Genomic DNA, 17,608 nt, shown 5'->3' with positions numbered 1-17,608 from the left:
TTCCGGGAGTCTTTCTTTTTTCTTTTCTTTCTTTCTTTTTTTTTTAAATAGTGAGAGAGAGTGAGCATATACGTGCATGTGAGCAAGGAAGGGAGGGGCAGCGGGGGAAAGAGAGAATCCCAACCAAGCTCCACACTCAGCACGGAGCCCAGTGCAGGGCTGGATCCCATAAACTCTGAGATCACAACCTGAGCTGAAATCAAGAGTCGGATGCTCAACCAACTGAGCCACCCAGGTGCCCCAGTTCTGGGCGATTTTGACTGATTTTTCTATCATGGGTCGTATTTTCTTGCTTCTTGACATGCCTGATAATCTTTGATTGGATGCTAGACATTTTCTCTTGCTGAGTGCTGGATAAGATAGTTAGGAATAGTTTGGTCCTTTCCAAACTATTTCCAAGTCTTGCTTTTATGAACTTTTAGGTCTGGAACAATGCTCAGTCTGGGGGCACTTATTGCCCACTAGTGGAACAAGACCTTCAATGGTTCGTGAATTACAACATTTCCACCATGGCTGGTGGGAACACACACTATTCCTAGTACTGTTCCTTGAAAGCTTTAGCACAGGGTCAGTACACTTTTTCTGTAAAGGGGCACAGAGCAAACATTTTGGATATGGCTAAATGAATAATAAACAAATGGGTGTGGCTTTGTTCCAATAAAACTTTATTCACAAGGCAAGTAGTAGGCCAGATTTGGCCTGGGGGCCGGAGTCTGCCAGTACCTGCTTCAGGATGATTCTTTCCCAGCCTTCAGGAGCTTCCTTTCCTTGTATGTGCTGATTGGTCCCCTACTGAACACTCCAGGACAATCTCCTGCAGGCCCGAGGCTTGCCCTGGGGACAGCTCTCCCCCGGCTGGAAATCTGCACTAAGACCTCTGGCTGCCTTGGTCCCTCTGGCTTCTCGGCTTTACTGCCTCCAGTCAAGGAGCTGAGTGGCCTCTGGGCTGTGACCTAGAAACTCCAGGCAACTGAGGCCATCCTTGGGCTCACCTGTCTCCTTCCTGCTGTTGCCCGATAGTCAATATCTTGAAAACCGTTGTTTCCTGTTCTTTGGGTTTTTTACTTTTTACGGGTATTTTTGGTTGTTTCAGGTGGAAGGTGCCTGTTCTGATGCCTGTTACCCTACCTTGGCTGAAAAGGGAAGCCCCTTAGCTATTAACATGAACTTAAAAATGAGAAATTAACGTTCTGTAGTTGCACTAGCCACAGTGCATGAAGAAACATCCCCACAATCACAGGAAATTCTACCGGACAGTGCTGGCTTAGAAACCTTACTGCTCCTCCCGTGTTACTCACAGCCAAGGTGCTTACACAGGCTTACCTCTTGCAAAAGAGACAGGTGGGTGGCCAGGAGAACAGCGGGAACTTGGCTCGGCAACAGCAACAAATCTGTAAGCAAAGGACCAGATGAGTTAGTCCTGCGTGGTGAGGGAGCAATCCAGGGTCCAGGCTGCCTGGCCCGCCCTCAACCCAGGGCTCCTGCCTGCTGAGGGCGCAGCTGGGTCCAGGCCACCTCACCTTCCCCTTCCTGAGACTGCTGACGAGCTCCTTGTTCTGCAGGAACTTCTCCATCTCAGCCTTGACCAGCACACGGCGCACATCCATCACTTCCTCCACGGTCAGAGCAAGGCTCTCCGCGGGGTGGCTGAACTCCTGGGGATAAAAGGGTCAATGGGTCAGTGCTCCTCAGGCCTTGAGGGACGAGGCCTTTCAGGAGTCTGTCCATAAGGGTCTCTCTTCTCTGAGGGCTCTGGAATCTTCCTGGCCTCAGTCTACCCAAACCTAGCAACTTCCTAAAACACCCCAGCCTTCACCTCATCTACTGCCGGGACCCACACACGCTACTCCTGTCACCCGGCCCGCACCCAGTCTGCTGATGACCACATCCCTCTAGCATCCCCGCCTCTGTTCACGGTGCTCTCCAGACCAGAAACATCTGCCTCCCACCTCGTTCCCCACCTGCAAACACACACCACCACCGGTCGCAACCATCCAGAGGCCCCAGGCCCACCTCCTCTCCTTCTGAAGCCCTTCACCACAGAGCTCTCTCTCCCCTGGCGGCTGAAGGCCCTAGGCGCCTCCTGCATGCTGCCTGACTCGGTGCTCACCACCAAGCGTGCCCATCTGTAGGTGGTACGTGTCCCGCCTGCCACAGCCACCTACCCCTTTGGGCCACCGCAGTGACTGTGCCTCATTCTGCCCACCCTCCGGAGGGGTTGCTCAGCTCCTCTCCTATAAAGTGGGGTGTCTTCCAGCTTCATTGAGATAACACACAAAGTCCTTAGCGCCACGCCTGGCACCCCAAATTATTAGCTACGGAGATGAGGCATCATGAGGGGTGGCCCCCCACGAGGGGGCCACAGAGATGGGGGTTGGGATGCGTGGTTTGTTTCTTTCACATTGCTGGTGGATTATCCTATTTAGGGTTGCTCCTGTTGGGAGCGGAGACCAGCAGGTTGCTCATCAGATTGGCCATGAGTACGTGTTCAGGGCAGAGATGGGTGTGGAGGTTACATGAGGTCTGACAGCCAAACGTCTCAGAAAGCACTCCTGACATCTGTGCCAAGAAGACACTTATGGGGGTGCCTGGGAGGCTCAGTCAATTAAGCGTCCGACTTTGGCTCAGGCCATGATCTCATGGTTCATGGGTTTGAGCCCCGCGTCAGGCTCTGTTGTCAGCAGAGAGCCCGCTTTGGATCCTCTGTCTCTTTCTCTTTCTCTCTCTCTCTCTCTCTCTCTCTTTCTCTGCCCCTCCTTCATGTACTCTCTCTCTCTCAAAAATAAATAAACATTTAAAAAAGTAAGAGTGGAGCACCTGTGTGGCTCAGTCGGTTGAGCATCCGACTTCAGCTCAGGTCATGATCTCACAGTCCGTGGGTTCGAGCCCCGCATCGGGCTCTGTGCTGACGGCTCAGAGCCTGGAGCCTGTTTCAGATTCTGTGTCTCCCTCTCTCTGCCCCTTCCCCGCTCATGCTCTGTCTCTCAAAAATGAATAAACGTTAAAAAATAAAAAAAGAGTTCACTTATGGGGGGTGCCTTGGTGGCTCAGTTAGTTAAATGTCCGACTCTTGGTTTCGGCTCAGGTCAAGATCTCACGGTCCGTGGATTCAAGCTCCGTGTCAGGCTCCATGCTGACGACATGGAGCCTGCTTGGGATTCTCTCTCCCTCTCTCTCTGCCCCTCCCTGCTTGTGATCTCTCTCTCTCTCTCTCTCTCTCTCTCTCAAAATAAAGAAATAAACTTAAAAAAAAATACACTTATGGGACTTGCCATTTTAAAACGGGCCTCCCCACCCTGAATACTTAATTAAAGGAATACATACGTGTCCCCCAATTCCTTGACTTCCCTTCAAGAAGTGGCCTTCCTCTTTCCCTGCCGCCCTGAGTTAAGCAGGGGCTTGAGTGCACCACGATTCAGCCCCACCCGTACCCACCGCCACGGCCGAGGGAGGCATCGCTGCTTTACAAGAGGGGGTGAAGACCGCCCTCACCCATGGTGGCCCAGCAAGTGGGCTCTGAGGAGCTGCCAAAGCCTTACACGAGGCCCACACCCGTCTCTGAGTGTCCACGCGGTGGAGGCACCTCGTGCTGAGCACCAGGTCAACCTAAGTACTGGTGATGACGACAAGAAGCGAGGGGAGTGGGTCGGCCTCTGTAAAAGTGACAGGAAAAGCCCCGTACGGTGCTTGGTTGTAGTTGTGTGGTGGTTAAGGACTACGGCAAAGAGTCTCAGGCCAAGCAGGTCGTCAAGGAATGCTTCCAAAGCAAGAAATGAGCAAGTAAAAAACTTGGTCCTTGTTCCTCCCACAAAAAAATAAAGAAAAGTGGGCCTTAATCCCCCTCCCCTGAGGATGTACTTAGCGACTCACTTCTAATGGACAGAGAAAGCCGGAGATAACAATGAGTCACTTCTGAGACTTGGTCGTAAAGACACTGGCTTCTGCCTTGCTGTTTCTCAGACCACCAGCTCTGGGGGAAGCCAGCCACCATGCTGTGAGGACACCCGAGAGCCCTGTGAAGAGGTCCACGTGCAGGGGAAGCTCGGCCTGCCGGCAACAGCCACAGGAGAAGCCACCTTCCAAGTGCCCCCTGCGGGGAGGCCCTGAACCAGGCCGCCCAGCCGAGCCACTTCTGGATTTCTAACCCTCAGAAGCTCTGTGAGATAATAAGTGTTTGTTGTTTACAGTTTTAAGTTTTGGGGTAATTTTTAATGCAGCAGTAGATGATACAGAACTTGGTTGGGGAGTATCAGTGGTAACACTACCTTATAATTTTAGGGCACTTTTCAAGGCAATTTTAACGTGTGTTCTCATGTAAGCCTCTTGACAAAACTTCAAGGAAATGATGGTAACGACATTGTTGACATCCGGATGCCCTGTGCTCACCAGGCACTTCACCTGTCATCCCTCTGATGAAAGCATGCGCCAAGGCTCAGGTCCAAGGATGGGGGGCGGGACTCAAAATACCAGCAGGTGTTAGCTCCTCCCAGTTACAAGTCAGATAAAACCCAACGCTGAGAAAGCCCAGATGCAGAGAGTAAGCAGCGTAGTGCCAGAATCATGACCCTATAAGATGCTGTCACATCTCGCTGCCTTCGGGCACAGAGCTCCAGTCTCCCATCTGTCCTAACCCCCACAGGGAACTAAGAACTTCAGATGTCCCCAGTCTCCCTAGCAAGGTCCTTTCTTTGGCCTTGGGGCTGCAGTTCCCAGAAGTTCCAGAAGGGAGCAGCAAAGACCAACCTCAGATTTGGTGGCTCTGGAGCAGACCTAGCCACACCCACAGAAGGAACTGCCCCACCCCTGCTGGGCCCTGTCCAGGGGAGAGGTGAGGATAAGGGCCCAAGAGGCGCCCCCACCCAGCACCCTGGACAACAATGCCTCCATCACTCACCAGCCACAGATGATTGGTGTCTGGGGCTGCAGAAGCCTCTGGCCGGTCCTCTGCTGAGCCCAGGTCACTGTGTGGTAGAGAGCTAGGGTCAGGCTGGACCTGGACACTTACAGGGAAGGAACCTAGAGTAAGAGCACAGGAGCCCTGTCAGGACAACCAGGCAGACACTGTGTGGGAGGGCTGTGCCCAGGGGGTGATGGAGACGGCTGGTCAAGCAGTAGGGGGCCATGGGGGCAGTAATCAAGGAGAAGGTCATGTAGAGAGCAAGTCAGTGTGGCAGGCTCAAGGGACACCTGCAGGGGCCCCATATCTTATCCCGGTGAACGAGCCAACATCAGGAGCCGCATGGCCGCCAGAAGTGAAGGCAGATGGCAGCAGTCATGCAGGAAGACGTCACTAGTGCCACTCACTGCACTTCATGCAGAGAGGGGTGGAGCAGGACCTGAGAGGCAGCTCTGAGTCTTCAGGACACTTGTGGGGGGACAAGGACAGTGAAGTATGGAATTGGCCTGGCCTGGACCTCTTCACTCCAGAAAGTGCATCAGCTACCAAGCTGGACCACCTTGAGGCTGGCAAGAGAACAGGGTGGCTCAAGATAACGCTGAGAGCAGAAAGGGTGGCCTGGCCACGTATAGTAGGAAACAGTGGATGGGGGAAGATAACCCCATGTCCCGTCAGCACGTTGTGGAGCACAGCCCTACAACAGTGGGACGAACTGACCCTGTGTGGCCAGTAGGATTTTTCTGTCCTCTGTGCTGAGCAGGGAAACAAGGTGACAAGTCAGGTTCTAGAGTGGTGTGTGTGGCACGACCCATCTGGTTCACTGCAGACAAGTTTTCACTGATCAGAAAAAAAAAAGACTAGAAGGATCTGTCAATCATCTATCTGTCCACCTAGCTATTTGTCTATCCATCCATCCATCCATCCACCCATCATCATCCATCATCCATCCATCCACCATCCATCAATCCACCCATAATCCATCCATAATGCACCTATCCATCTTCTGTCATCCATCTATCCATCCATCATTGACCCATCATCCACCATTGTCCATTATCCCTGTCATTCATCTACCCACCCATCTATCATCTCTCTATTCATCTACCCATCATCCATCCATCTATCCATCCATCCATCTATCCTTCTACCATCTATCCATCCATATATCCACCCAACATCCATCCACCTATCCTTCTACCAAACACCCATCCATCCAAGTATCTACCTATCATCCATCCATCCATCCACCTATCCTTCTACCAACCATCTATCCATCCTTCTTCCATCCACCCATCCATCCATCTTTCTACCATCCGTCCATCCATCCAAGTATCTACCTATCATCCATCCATCCACCTGTCCTTCTACCATCCATCCATCCATCCATCCATCCTCCATCCGTCCAATTTTCTTTTCATATACCAATATATTACTAGTAATGATCCCTGAGTACTAGAGTCATGCGAATGTTTTAAAGTTTTTTAAGAAGTGTTATTTATAATAAATGTGGATTACTAATTTAATAAGAAAGTTTTCAAGTCAAAAAAGTGGGGGATGCCTGCCTGAGGCAATGAGGTAAGTCTGGGCTTGAACTTTAAACAGCCTTCTTGCAGGTATGACCTCCCTATACCCTCTGGATGCTGCCTCCTCAGGAAGACAATGGGACCAGGCCAGGACATGGTGCCCACAGAATAGAGTCAAGGGAGAAGGGGGTGAGAGCCACCACTTGCCCTGCTCCTGGGTGCTTGGCCTCCAGGCGTGCATGCTGCCCGTGCGGGGCCGGGATGATTCCAACCCTCCTTGGGGCTGAGTGCCTGGCTGCAGGCCAGAGGCCACTTCGCTCCGGAGCTGGACCAGGTCATGCTCCGAGAAAGAGCGGTCCCGCTTCAGTGTCACCTCCCCACATGGAGACTCTTCCTCCTGTGGACACACCAGACCCAGCCCTGACCACCAGCGCCTCCTGCCTGTCCCTGGACTGAGGCATAGGACACAGGGGGTGCTGCTGGACCCACTGAGGCCATGGGGTCATCCTCTACTCACTGCCCAGCCTGACTACCCTCTAGCATAGTGGAAGGCAAGTACCTCGAAAACCAACCCCTCCGCTGAGGCCTGTGGAAAGTCCTGAAGGTGACAGGTCTGGTGTCAGGTGCGGCCCACCAAGAGAGCTACTGCCCTAGGTCTCCCTGAGCTCAGCAGGCAGTGAGGGGATGACAGAGGGCCACAATGAGACACACTGGCTTTTCACATCAGCCAGGGGGCTGCTCAGCTTCCCAGCCCCAAGATGATGAAACACGCCCATTCCAGCCCCTTTTGCACTATGGGAATAGGTGGCCCGAGGCCACCGTTCCAGTCACCCGTCTGAGCCACCAAGATGGGGAAGTGTTCCCAAGTCCCACCATGTTTGCTCTCGGGACAGACCCAGCCCCACAGCAGGACGGCAGCTCCAGAGAAGAGTGCTGCCCTCAGCCCTTCTCGCTTGCCCTCCTCCTCCTCCTCCCTGGCCTCTTTCCAGGACCCTGTGGGCTCTGACCTCAGATGTGTTCATCTCCTCCATCTCAGCCAAGGTGGGCGCCTTGAGCAGGACCCGGGGCCGTGGGCGTTGGGTGTTGTTCCCGGCGTCCATGACAGACAGGTTGATGCAGGAAGGGGACTTGGTGTCCCCAGAACAGGCATTGAGGATGCAGGGCAGAGAGCCAAACCCTGGGGGAGGCAGGGAGGTAGGGCAGGACAGGACAGTGAGGGGGGGGAGGGGGGAGGGGGGAGGCGGGGGAGGTATCCCATGCTCACCCCGGCCACGCCAGCGCTCGGCCCCCACCGGGCGCAGCCTCCGCTCCTGCTTGATCTCCTCCAGGATCTTCTCATGCAGGGTCCTCTGCTTTTGGGGTAAGGGGCGAAGCCTTCTCTCTGAGACCTGGAGGGAGTATGGCTCCATGAGGGAAGGGGGTGGCACGGACACAATGGAGCGGGGAGGAACCCTGTGATACGGCCACGCCTATCAGTAGCCGGCTAGCAGGGGGCAGACGGGAAGGTGCCCTATGTGCTCTTGGGGCAGGTCCATCTCGGGACCAGCCTGCCAGCGCCTCCCTCAGTGGAGACTCCAGTCTGCCCTGGGGGAGGGGAGGCCAAGAGTGGAGGCCACGCACAGCTGGTACCTGTTTCAGCGGAGGCCGGGAGCGGATGAAGTCCAGGATGAGTTCATGGGCATCCTTCTTCACCCTGGGAGGGATATCTCCGTCGACCTGTTGGGGAGGATGGGGAGAAGACCAAGGCTAAGGGCTTGATACCCACATGGGCTGGGGCCGTGGGAGGGCTCTCTCAGCCCTGAGCAGGGCCAGGGCCTCATGCCAGCCCTCCCCTCAGGGGCTGCGTGGCAGGCGTAAGGGCAGCAGTGGCACCACCGTGTTCCATTCTTCACGTGGAAACGAAGGCCCGTGACACCCCAGACAGGGTCGCCAAAAGAATGAAATAACTGGCACATTTAGAATTTGTCAAGTGAGGGGTGCCTGGGAGGCTCAGTCAGCTAAGCGCCTGGCTTCGGCTCGGGTCACGATCTCATGGTTCGTGGGTTCAAGCCCCGCGTCAGGCTCTGTGCTGACAGCTCGGAGCCTGGAGCCTGCTTCGGATTCTGCGTCTGCCTCTCTTTCTGCCCCTCCCCTGCTCTCTCTCTCTCTCTCTCTCAAAAGTAAATAATAAACGTTAAAAAAAGTTTTTTAATTTGTCGAGTGCAGCCAGCACAAGGCAAGAGCCGTGTAAACATAAAATGGGGCAACTCGCAGTCTCAACTCCTGACGCTGGTCCTCTGGAACCCTCCATGCATCCCCTCTCCCTCCCTGCCCTTGTCACACTGTGTCCCTGACGTCACGCCGTGTCCAGTGAGTTATGGGAATAAGGGCCACGTCCGCCTGTGCACACTTAAACACCCGGCTCAGTAGCCACAAGCGGGCAGAAGGCCGCTGGCAGGCCCCTCCCCAACCAGCTCACCATGACCTTGCGCAGCTTATAGTTCCTGGCGCGGATGTCCTGCATCAACATCTCGAAGGGGGTGAGCTGGAACTCGGTGGGCAAGGGGTTGAACTCTCGCTCCTGCACCTTCTTAAGCTTCACTCCATGGCGGAGCTCCCGCATGAGCTGGACCCACAGCCGGGCCTGGGCCCCCGAGAAGACGAAAACGGCCCTTAGCTCTGGCAGGGCTGCCCCAGGCCCTCCAGGCACAGACCCGGGGGTGTGGGGGCTGAGCCCAGTGCTCCGGGTCCGGAGCGGAGCCATATCTTACCCAGTCTGTGTGTCCCAGGTTGTCAAGCTCCGCCAGAGGCTTCTCTACCTGCAGTTCATCGTCCCGAAGCTTCTGCAGCATCTGCGCGTCCAAGAGAAGGTAAAAGAACGGTAGCCGTGGGGATACGGGCCCCTGCTGGTCTGTCCGTCTGGGGACACTTCCTTCCCAATGCACTACTATTCCACCAGCTGGAAAAGGGACAAGCGGGCATTTTGGCCAAGGCTTTGGGCTCAGAAGGATCTAGAGAAACCAAGCCATTGGCTTTGGAACCACAGGGGACACTTGGTATCCCATCAGCTGTCTCCAGCAGCTTCTCCTGGGCAAGGGCAAGGGTGAGAGTGGAACACTCGCCTGGCACCCACATAGAACTTTCTGGTTTGCAAAAGAACCTGCACCCTTCTCTCACCTGATCCACACAGCCCAGCGAGGCATTGGGTCCTCCAGAGATGGCGGATGCAGGGGAAAGCCCTGTTCTCCCCCATCTGTGAAGAGTTCCCTGTCTTCCTTCAGATCCAGCTCCCAGGGCACATACGCACCCACCCTCTTAGAACACCCATGGTCGCTTCTTCTCGACACGTGATCCCAGCTGGGGTTTTACGTTTATCTGTTTCTTTGATTGCTGTCTGTACCATTGGCTCCAGAAGGCCAGAACCTTGTTTATGTTTCTGGTTTTTTCGCACCTTAGTATTCCTGCTCCTAGCACAGCGTGATGGACGCTAAGTCTTAAACAACGGTTGAAAGAATGAATGGATGGCTGGATAGATGAGTGGGTGTGTGGACGGACAGCTGAATGGGTGGATGGATGGGTATAAGGGTAAGAGGGTGAGTTACTCAGAAAGTACTGGGAAACAGACATGGGTACGTATTTAATGACGTGGGGGAAATGCCGCCATCGTGGTGAGGGCCAAAGAAGGACATCAAGGGTTGTCGGGTAACTGTTCTGTGCTGAAAATTTGGGAAGCTGCTACATTCACTGCCTTCATTGCCCTGGATCTTGGCAGCAGCTGGAGCCTCTGTCCTCACCAACTCTCCTACCCTAGAGAAGCATCTAACCTTTAGCACACAGCTCCCACCCCATCCCCCCAACTAAGACAGAACCGGTTACCCTGGCTTTCACCGCAAGCTACTTGCTAAACTGCTTTGGGACGCTCTAGAAAATGCTGCCAAGTCTCAGAGCGGCACAAGGGTGTAATTCTAAAAATAGACCTGTGCGTGATGTGGCAGTCCCTGTGGCGAAGGGCGTGAAGGGTGGGACTCTCATCCCTCCTGTAGTTTCTACCCCTGTCCCTGCACAGGCTGTTTCTTCCTAAAATGCCAGCCCAGATGTGTCCCACCGACAGACCCTCCTCTCACTCCCCGTCACTACCAGCTCCCTGGACATCTCCTGGGTCAATTACTTGGAAGTCTAGAGATGTTTGCTCCTGCTAAAGAAAGAGCTTCTATTGTCTGCATAAGGAATTGATCTTAGCAACAGAGCAGGTGACTTCAGAGCAAGAAAGACAAAAGCATTAAGACCCATCCGGGGGTGCCTGGGTGGCTCAGTCGGTTAAGTGTCCGACTTCAGCTCGGTCGTGATCTCTTAGTTTGTGGGTTTGAGCTCCACATCGGGCTCTGTGCTGACAGCTCGGAGCCTGGAGCCTATTTCAGATTCTGTGTCTCCCTCTCTCTCTGCCCCTCCCTAACTCATGCTCCCTCTGTCAAAAATAAATAAACTTAAAAAGAAGAAGAAGAAGAAGAAGAACATCTCCAAGATGCCAAGGAGGAGTGGGGAGGGGAGATGGGGAGTGGGCAGAGGAACTACCCACCCTTGGGCCATCAACTGGGCTGCAGATAAGGGCCCAGTGGTGCAAGCACATCTCTGACTTGTCCCAGGCTGGGTCCCAGGCCCCATCAATCAGAACAATCCTGAGAACCTACTCAGGCCCAGAGCTCAGAGCTTCGGGGAAGTTGGTCAGGGTGGAACCAGGGACCAACATCAGTCAATTTCAAAAAGCTTCTGCCATTGCCCTGACCTCTACAAAGTCTGCAGTTTCTCATTCGTGACTGCTGATGGGAGGCAGGAGTCCCTGTGCCAAGACCCCTGCTTCGAGGAAACAGGTCAGGTCCCACCAAGGGGAAAGCTGGAAAGTTGAAGAAAGACTGTCAGCTACTGATTCTGAGACCACGAAGAGACAGAACAGGCCTGGGGAGACCCCAGCTCTGCCTGTACTAGCTCTGGCTTGGGACAAGGGGACACCTTTCAGAGCCTCTGTTTGCTTATCTGTAAAAGGCAACTGTCACTGAATTTCCTACCTCCCCCAAACTCCAAACACCTGTGTGCACTGAGCTACAGGAAGCGGTGCCAGTTAGCACCCGTTTCCAGAAGAAACCAGCACAGGGGAGGACAGCCAGCCCCATGGGAAGATATAAACATGAGGAGGCAACAGGAAGAAGGGCCCGGGGCCAGAGGCTGGGAGCAGGTTCCTTAATGTCTCTGAGCCTCAGCCCCTTCCTGGGCGAAACCGGTTACGAAGTAGGTGTGAGGGTTAAGTTAAAACCTGCAGAGCATTTAGGACGGTGCCCACACTGAGTGCAGACAGTGGGGCTAGTTTATTCAGAGTCCTGCACTGAGGACTTCCACGTCCTTTGGAGAGACAGAGGGACCGGTGCGTTGGGGGGGGGGGGGGGGGGAGTGTGAAGAGGGCCACAAAGGTACCTCGGTGGCCTCCTCCCCCTTTCCTGTGATTCCTCCCACTGGCGCACCAGCTGGGGAGGCCACTGGCTCGTGCCCCGCTGCCCCTCCACCTGCTCCACCCCTGGCCTTCAGGGAGCCCCCCCCCCCCCACGGGAAGCCCCGCCACCCCCCCCCCCCCCCCCGCCCCTCCTTAGCACGTGCTCTCCCAGTCACCTCCTTGGCCTCCCGGACCCTGGCCAGGAAGGCCCGCAGCTCCAGCGTCTCCACGAAGAGGGCGCGGCACACGGCCTGGTAGTGCGCCTGGGCGCCCCGCGGGTCCGTCAGGCGCGCCGCACAGAGCCGCATGGCCTGGGCGAAGGTGCGCACGGCGCGGGGGCCGCCCTCCGCCTCCTCTTCCTCCTCCGGGCCCCCGTAGCCTTCATCCGCAGCCCCGCAGCCGCCGTCCTCACAGTCGTTGTTGGCCATGAGGTCGATGAGCCGCTCCAGCTGTGGGCTCAGCTCTCGCTCCTGGCTGTCGTCCAGGCCCCAGTCCAGCGCGCGGTAAATGGCAAAGCCCAGGGACTGCACCATCTGCAGGACGGGGGCCCAGAGCGTCATGGGGGGCGGGGGCAGGGGGGTGACGCACAGGATGGTGCGGGGTGGGGGGGATAGGCAGGGGGAGGAGAGCAGCCGCAGGGGTCACGGGACAACCCGCCGAAGGCGACAGCACAGCACAGCCTCTAACGGCCAGCCGGCCCCACGGCCGTGTGCCAGGAGCCAAGCTGCCACGCCCACGACGGCCCAGCCGCTCCCCCAACAGCACAGCCCCCGTGGGAAGCAGGTGGGCAAGTCGGCAAGGTCTTACAATCAAACATGCCGTCACCACGAGAAGCGAGGGCCACTCCTCTCCCAGGAGGGAGTCTAAGGAGGAGTCTAAGCAGGAAGGAGGAAAGACACATGCACACAGGGCTGGTCCTAGAAGGCCCAAGCACCCAAACCTGGGATGTCTGAATGTCTTCAACTGACAGATGGCGACCAAAGCCGACCCATCCTCACAGCGGGGGTACGGGGCAGAGGCCCGGCGGATCAAACCGCACATGCTCGTCTACCCCCACGGTAAACACAGAGCAGAGGAACCAAAGCCTCCTTGCTGCGTGCTTCCATTTATACGAAACTCTAGGTGAGGCTGATCTGCAGCCACAGAAGGCAGGGCAGCTGAGTGCGGAGGTGGGGACTGGAAGGGACACAGGAGCTTCTGAGCCAATGGTACCGGTGACACGGTGTGCACTGTATTTGCCAGAACTAATCAAGCTCACTGAACGCAAAGCAAACCCCAGTCAATGTGATTTGAAAAATACACAACCTGGGGCACCGGGGTCGCTCAGTCGGTTGAGGGTCCCACTCTTGATCTTGGCTCAGGGCAAGATCTCGTGGTTCGTGAGTTCGAGCCCCGCGTCGGGCTCTGAGCTGACAGCGCAGAGGCTTCTTGGAGTTCTCTCTCTCCCTCTTTCTCTGCCCCTCCCCTTCCTGTGCTCCCTCTCTCTCTCTCAAAAATAAACATTTAAATAAATAGACAATCTAATTAAATATTAGCTTTTAATGTAACATACCAGTATATTTTATTTTTTTTTTTAATTTGAAAAAAAATTTTTTTAACGTTTATTCATTTTTTGATACAGAGGGAGCATGAGTGGGGGAGGGACACAGAGAGAGGGAGACACAGAATCCGAAGCAGGCTCCAGGCTCTGAACTGACAGCACAGAGCCTGACCGGGGCTCAAACTCACGGACCGTGAGATCATGACCTGAGCTGAAGCTGGACGCCTAACCGACTGAGCCACCCGGGCGCCCCAGTGTACCAGCACGTTTTACATCAGAGGAGAAGGTTAGCACCCTTAATAAACGCTGCTAGAATAGTTAACTACAAATTTTAAAGTATTGACACTTGAACTCATGAAAAACGGCATCCTCTCACTTCAAAATATTTTAAACTCCACATAAATTCAATGTGTATAAATGTAACCCGAAAAAGAAAAGAACAAAACGATACTGGTCCCTGAGCGAAGGAGGGGAGAAGGAGGGGCTACCCCCGAAACAAGGGTCACAGTGACTGCAGGAGCCCAGCCAGGCATGGCTGGGGCCCACAATGCTACTGTTTGTGAGTGCTTGAAATTCTCCATAATTAATTCTTTTTAAAAATTTTTTTTAACACTTATTTATTTTTGAGACAGAGAGAGAGCATGAACAGGGGAGGGTCAGAGAGAGAGGGAGACACAGAATCTGAAGCAGGCTCCAGGCTCTGAGCCATCAGCACAGAGCCCGATGCGGGGCTCGAACCCACAGACTGTGAGATCGTGACCTGAGCCGAAGTCGGACGCTTAACCGACTGAGCCACCCAGGCACCCCATAATTAATTCTTTTAAAAGCGTATTGGCACGTTAAAAAATGTGTGAGTCTTGCAGTAGGGAGACCTCTTCACTCAGCACTTCTCAATTTTACTTGGCAGGAAACCCTACTTTCATGGACCACCATTAGTAACTGCGGAATCCGTGTTCTCTGGAGGGCATCTGCCAACTGTCACTCGTTTATCTGTTCAAATGCCATCCGCACCTGACACTCCCCGCTCACAGGAACACAGCCCTGAAAAGGTCGGGTCGGTTCGCACAGCAAAGCGCCACACGCAGCTGAACACAGAGGACGCGGGCACCTCCAGGGTCCCCGCTTCTGCTCTGCACGGCTTTCATATTTCGACATCTTCCCTTTACGACAAGGATACAAAATGACAGTGGCTCTTCTCATGTCATTAACTACTCTGAGCCCTTTGTTACTTACCTAGGGGACAACGTAACTCACAAGATAATGGCCGCTTTCTAGGTAAGGAGGGAGGCACAGGACCTCAGGGCACTGCTAGCAGCGGGCAAAGCTGGACTTAGGACTGGGGATCTGCTGGCGGCCGTAGGCCAAGACGGAAGGCCTCTTTGTGGCTCGTGGAGCCACGCCCTCACCTTCCACCCCCAAGTCCTCTGGCATCTCCTCTCACTTCCTGCATTGCCACCGCCTGGGGCCTGGAGGGTGGGGGGGCAGCCCAAGCAGAGCTGGAGGAGGACACACGGGGAGCCAATGTTGGGCAGGAGACGAGGACAAGACAGCCTTCTCGGTCCTGCAGAAGTGCCTCAGGAAACCCTGAGCCTGGAGGGGGCCAGCGTGGGGGGAGGGGCGGACCTGTTAGGAAGAACAAGGCTCCAAAGGAGCAAAGTTCCAGCCTAAAGTCAACCCCCGTCTCCGCCGCCCCCATCCCCACTTGGAGGCGGTCCTATCTCTGCTTTAGGCAGGCGAGGGTCACAGACCCAAAATCATGAGTTGGAGGGCACAAGGCTAGGGCCAGGGGGAGTCCTCTGTGGCATGAGATCTCCAGAGAGTACCCTAATACCCACCAGGACTACAGCTGCCACTGGTTCTTTCTTGGCCCAGAGGTAGGTGCCAGGAAGGAGCCGATGGTGGAGGTTCACGCCCACTCAGCTCTAGAGACCCTGCTGACCCCAGGGCGGCTCTGTCCTGGTCCCTACCACATGGAGGCAGACAAAGGGGCCAAGTAGGAAAGTCCCCCGCCCCGGTGCAGTGCAGAGTATCACCGCAACCCAGCCATGCCTCTTTCTCCTCGTAGCTGGCCTAGAGTTAGAGGGTTAACTCCAACATGAGCCTCTTATCTGATAGGTGCTCTGTTAAAAGCTTCTCTGTGCCCCAGCCTGGTCCCTGGAAACTTTCCCTGAAAGGCAAAGAGCCCGTACTTTCCCATAAGGAAAAATCTGGGCAGCCAGCCAGAGTCTCAGAACCTAAGCCCGACCTGCCCGGAGTTACAGGAACTGAACAGGCTCCCAGTAGCCACAGGAGGCCAGCTTTACCCCGGTGCCAGTAGCAAGAATCTGGGTTAACACAAGCGGCCGCCCTGCCATAGTGGCTGGGGTGGGGCTCTCATGGTTCATCTCTGGGCCCCCCAGCACAACAGTCCAGGTTCGACCCCCACGTACAAAGTTTGTGTGTATCTACCTCGTAAATACTTTCAAACTTGATAACAACAGGTCTCCTTTGGAATGCTGGGTAGCGGATACAAACTCACTTGGGGACTCTGGGCCATAGGGACAGCCCTGGTTGCACCATCTGAAAGGCAGGGGAGAGTGTTCCGGGCCGTGGATAAACAAAGTTGTTTATCCACAACACTACGAGGGCAGACAGCCCTGCCAGGAACGGAGAGGAGTCTTGAAAACATGTTGTTCTTTTTTCCAAAACAAATTACAGAAAGCAACATGTAGTGACAACACCAGACCGCTTCAGAGCTCCGGTAACCACAGGCAGTGTGCTGCTGGGAAGGGTATCTTATCACTGACATTTTTTTTTTTTAAGATTTTTTTTTTTAAGTGTGTTTAGTTATTCTGAGAGAGACAGAGAACAAGCAGGGGAGGGGCAGAGAGAGAGGGAGACACAGAAGATCGGAAACAGGCTGTGCACTGACAGCACAGAGCCCGACGCGGGGCTCGAACTCACCAACCGTGATACCATGGCCTGAGTCGCAGTCAGACGCTTAACTGACTGAGCCACCCAGGCGCCCCTTATCACTGACACGATTGCCAGCATGTAGGGGCGCCTGGGTGGCTCAGTCAGTTAAGCGTCTGACTCTTGATTTCGGCTCAGGTCGTGATCTCTTGGCACCAAGAGATTGAGCCCTGCATCAGGCTCTGCACTGACAGAGTGGAGCCTGCTTGGGGTTTTCTCTTTCTCTCACTCTCTGCCCCTCCTACCTTGAGTGCTCCCTCTGTCAAAATACACATTAAAAAAATTGCAAGCACGTAGTAATAAGAAAAAAGAGGAAAACTCTGGGATGACTTTATTATTGTTTTTAAATTCTCCACAACAGAATATGTAGCCTCTTTTGGCCTGTGACCACCCCCCTACCCTTGGTGTAACACTGTACTTAATATATAAACACACATTTGCATAGAGCTTTCTTAAAGGCGGTGGAATGATAAACATCAAATTCAGGACGAACTCCCCGGGGGGCAGGTGGATGGGACAGGGAGACACAGAGAGAAGTGCTCCTGGGAAGATCTGAACTCTGGGTCGGGCGGGGGCTCCTGGACATTGGCCACTGGGCTGGTTTTCCTGTTTGGCCCCCAGACCCACTCTGCCTGACACTCTGCACCCAGGGGCTCTCGCCTACAGACCACATCACCTTTGCTCCCTCCCCCGGCCGGTGTGAAGCAGAGCCTGGAGTCTGGGCCTAGAAGACAGGCAGACGGGGTATCATCGATGCCCTTCCCCTTCAGGCTTTCCTGGCTTGCCAGGTTCTGCACCACCCTGGTGGGCTCTCTGTCCTCACCTGTCCACTCTCTTCATCAAGTCCTTTCGATTAAGGTCTTTGAGTATTTTGTCTGTGTCCCACCTCCTGGGAACAATCGTGTAACTTTATATGCTTTCTAATTTACATTATATGACACATGTTAGTTTTAATGTGTACCAAGTAAACTTAAAAATTGTTTTAAAGGTACCTGGGCTTCTGAGCTGGCTGGTGACAACACCATCGTTGTGGACTCTGCAAGAGGAGATAACAGGCAGTCAGGACACGCCTCAACATCCCCGGGAACCAACAGATGGACTGCCCCCCCACCTTCCCCCTCAGGGACACACGGCGTACCCTCCACACTCTCCACTGGAACCCCCGAAAGCTTCGACAGGCCACGCAAGCCGCCACTCATTTGGACAGACACCTGCAGACCCATCTTTGGGCCTGG

General features: G+C 54.6%; 1 protein-coding gene across 7 annotated transcripts in view; it reads right to left on the bottom strand.

Moving 5' to 3' along the window:
* SPIRE2 (spire type actin nucleation factor 2) overlaps window positions 1–17,608 on the bottom strand; it is a 36,592-nt gene that overhangs the window by 6,396 nt on the left and 12,588 nt on the right. For 6 of the 7 annotated variants that reach the window (XM_060649885.3, XM_060649886.3, XM_060649888.3 and 3 more), the window contains exons 2-12: window positions 17,366–17,409; window positions 12,058–12,414; window positions 9,171–9,251; window positions 8,879–9,043; window positions 8,050–8,136; window positions 7,685–7,808; window positions 7,428–7,597; window positions 6,628–6,817; window positions 4,895–5,016; window positions 1,521–1,655; window positions 1,324–1,391 (exon numbers count right to left, since the gene is read on the bottom strand). In XM_060649885.3, coding sequence (XP_060505868.1) covers window positions 1,324–1,391; window positions 1,521–1,655; window positions 4,895–5,016; window positions 6,628–6,817; window positions 7,428–7,597; window positions 7,685–7,808; window positions 8,050–8,136; window positions 8,879–9,043; window positions 9,171–9,251; window positions 12,058–12,414; window positions 17,366–17,409 — 1,543 coding nt within the window. Of the gene's footprint in view, window positions 1–71; window positions 954–1,323; window positions 1,392–1,520; window positions 1,656–4,894; window positions 5,017–6,627; window positions 6,818–7,427; window positions 7,598–7,684; window positions 7,809–8,049; window positions 8,137–8,878; window positions 9,044–9,170; window positions 9,252–12,057; window positions 12,415–17,365; window positions 17,410–17,608 lie in introns of those variants that run through there. The other variant, XM_060649891.3, reaches the window with a different exon arrangement.

This window comes from Panthera onca, chromosome E2 (assembly GCF_046562875.1).
Source record: "Panthera onca isolate mPanOnc1 chromosome E2, mPanOnc1 haplotype 2, whole genome shotgun sequence".
NCBI lineage: Eukaryota > Metazoa > Chordata > Mammalia > Carnivora > Felidae > Panthera > Panthera onca.
Note: the sequence above shows the minus strand (reverse complement) of the source record. Positions and strands in the feature narration are given on the sequence as shown.